Consider the following 1708-nt stretch of genomic DNA (forward strand, 5'->3'; position numbering starts at 1 on the left):
GGGGGGGGTCCATCCACGTGTCAACTACCTTTTTCATCACCTATGTAGGCCATCGCCTTAGAAAAATAAACGACATGATTAGGGTCATGACGGAGAAGAAAGAGACACTCATTTCATTGATCCATTTGCTGGGTTTTCGGCCGTCTCAATCAACCCCCCCCTTTTTTTTGTCTAATTTTTCCCTGAAATGCACTCAGAGGAAAATGTTATCTCGTTTCCTGCACACAGTGTAGATGATGACGACGTAATATTTCATCATCGTGATTATCGCCCTACAACAGACCAAAGTACAGTAAAGTTCCTCCCCGCTCTGACTCTACTTTTATGACCTGTATTGGCCATCGCCCCAGAAAAAAATAAATAAATGACACGAGTACTGGCGGGTGGCGGCAACGCCGGTAGTGTTGCGGGGGGCCGCGATGCATATGCATTGAACTTCCCTGCCGCGGCCCGCGGCCCGTCCCTACCGTACACCTGGCCCCGACCCCAACCGCAGTGCGGCCTCGACCGTGACCAGCGGCCAAGCGTTTGACAGAGTGAGGGAAGTGCCCAGCGTGGGGGGGGGGGGGGGGGCATATGTGCCCGAACGCTCGGGCGGGATTTGCGGGCTTTCGCTTTCAAGGCGTACGAGGACGCGGCGGCGGCGCGGGCGGCGGGGATGTCCCGGCGTGCCGGTGGCTGACGCCCATCACGTACGCGCGCGCCTTATCAATACAACTCCTCGCACAAGTAGTCTCGGCAATCGATCAATGCATGTCTCTGACGCGGATAATCTCTGCGCGATCCTCTCACCCGCAACTCTGGAGCGCGCAGGTGAGACTGTTGCTACTTTGTCTTGCTCTCGAGATTCGCGTAACACAGCGGAAAATATTTCTCACCCCTCGCGAGATATTCGTTCGAATATCCAAGAAATGGCTGGTTCCGAGAGAAAATGACGACCGAGTTAGTGTCCGAATTTGGTATGGTTCAACTCGGGTTATCAGTACGCCAGGGACTGGAAAAGAGGAGGGGGGAGGAGGAAATCAGCCTGGGTCTGTCGCTTGGTCAAAGCCTATGGTCGCGGCGGCGCGACTGCCCGCCCGCCACGCTTGGGCTTTGTGGCCCGACAGCGCGGGCACATAAGTACCTCGCCGCAATCCGCGGGGAATCACTTGACGTTTCGACGCGCTGCCATCACCATGGTGAGTCCACGACTCGCATCGAATCTCTTTGAGTACACGCCGCGTTGTGATCAGGCGCGGATTAAGGGGGAGGGGGCGGGGGGGCGATCGCCCCCCCCCCCTGTCGTCTGTAGAGAGCCGCCTGAAAGGTAGGCACTTTGCGCCATAAAACCCCTGTATGTAGGCAACCGACAGTGCACCCCCCCCCCCCTGTCAGCCGGACCTTAATCCGCCACTGGTTGTGATCTCGTAGTTCTTGAAGTGTCGGCCGGCCCGGCCCGCCCGCCGTCCCATGGACCATTGTTTCAAGGAAAGACGTCAAAGGGAACAGAGGTTGAGGTTTTCGAAACCAGCTATAAACGGTGACAACTCCTTACAAGCCGATGTCGAGGCAGCTATTGTCCGTCCATCATGGGGCCATATCCCATGCTATTCCCTCATCATAGCCAGGTGTTTTAATGAGTGATTTTAGCGGTTAGAAGAACAAGAAGAAGTTCCAAGATGGCCGCCACGGACCACAACAAACATTCAACTGTTTTCCCGAGCAG

General features: G+C 55.9%; 1 protein-coding gene across 3 annotated transcripts in view; it reads left to right on the forward strand.

Annotated features, from left to right (window-relative positions):
- The first annotated feature begins 738 nt into the window (after nucleotides 1–738).
- Nucleotides 739–1708, forward strand: part of LOC113207431 (putative ferric-chelate reductase 1 homolog) — a 12787-nt gene continuing 11817 nt past the window's right edge. Inside the window, exon 1 of one of the 3 annotated variants that reach the window (XM_052271600.1) lies at nucleotides 739–813. In XM_052271600.1, the coding sequence (XP_052127560.1) occupies nucleotides 754–813 (60 nt within the window). In that variant the 5' untranslated portion in view covers nucleotides 739–753. Of the gene's footprint in view, nucleotides 814–1034; nucleotides 1182–1556; nucleotides 1611–1708 lie in introns of those variants that run through there. The other 2 variants (XM_052271602.1, XM_052271601.1) reach the window with 2 other exon arrangements.

This window comes from Frankliniella occidentalis, unplaced genomic scaffold, assembly GCF_000697945.3.
Source record: "Frankliniella occidentalis isolate FOCC.00 unplaced genomic scaffold, Focc_3.1 Scaffold167, whole genome shotgun sequence".
NCBI lineage: Eukaryota > Metazoa > Arthropoda > Insecta > Thysanoptera > Thripidae > Frankliniella > Frankliniella occidentalis.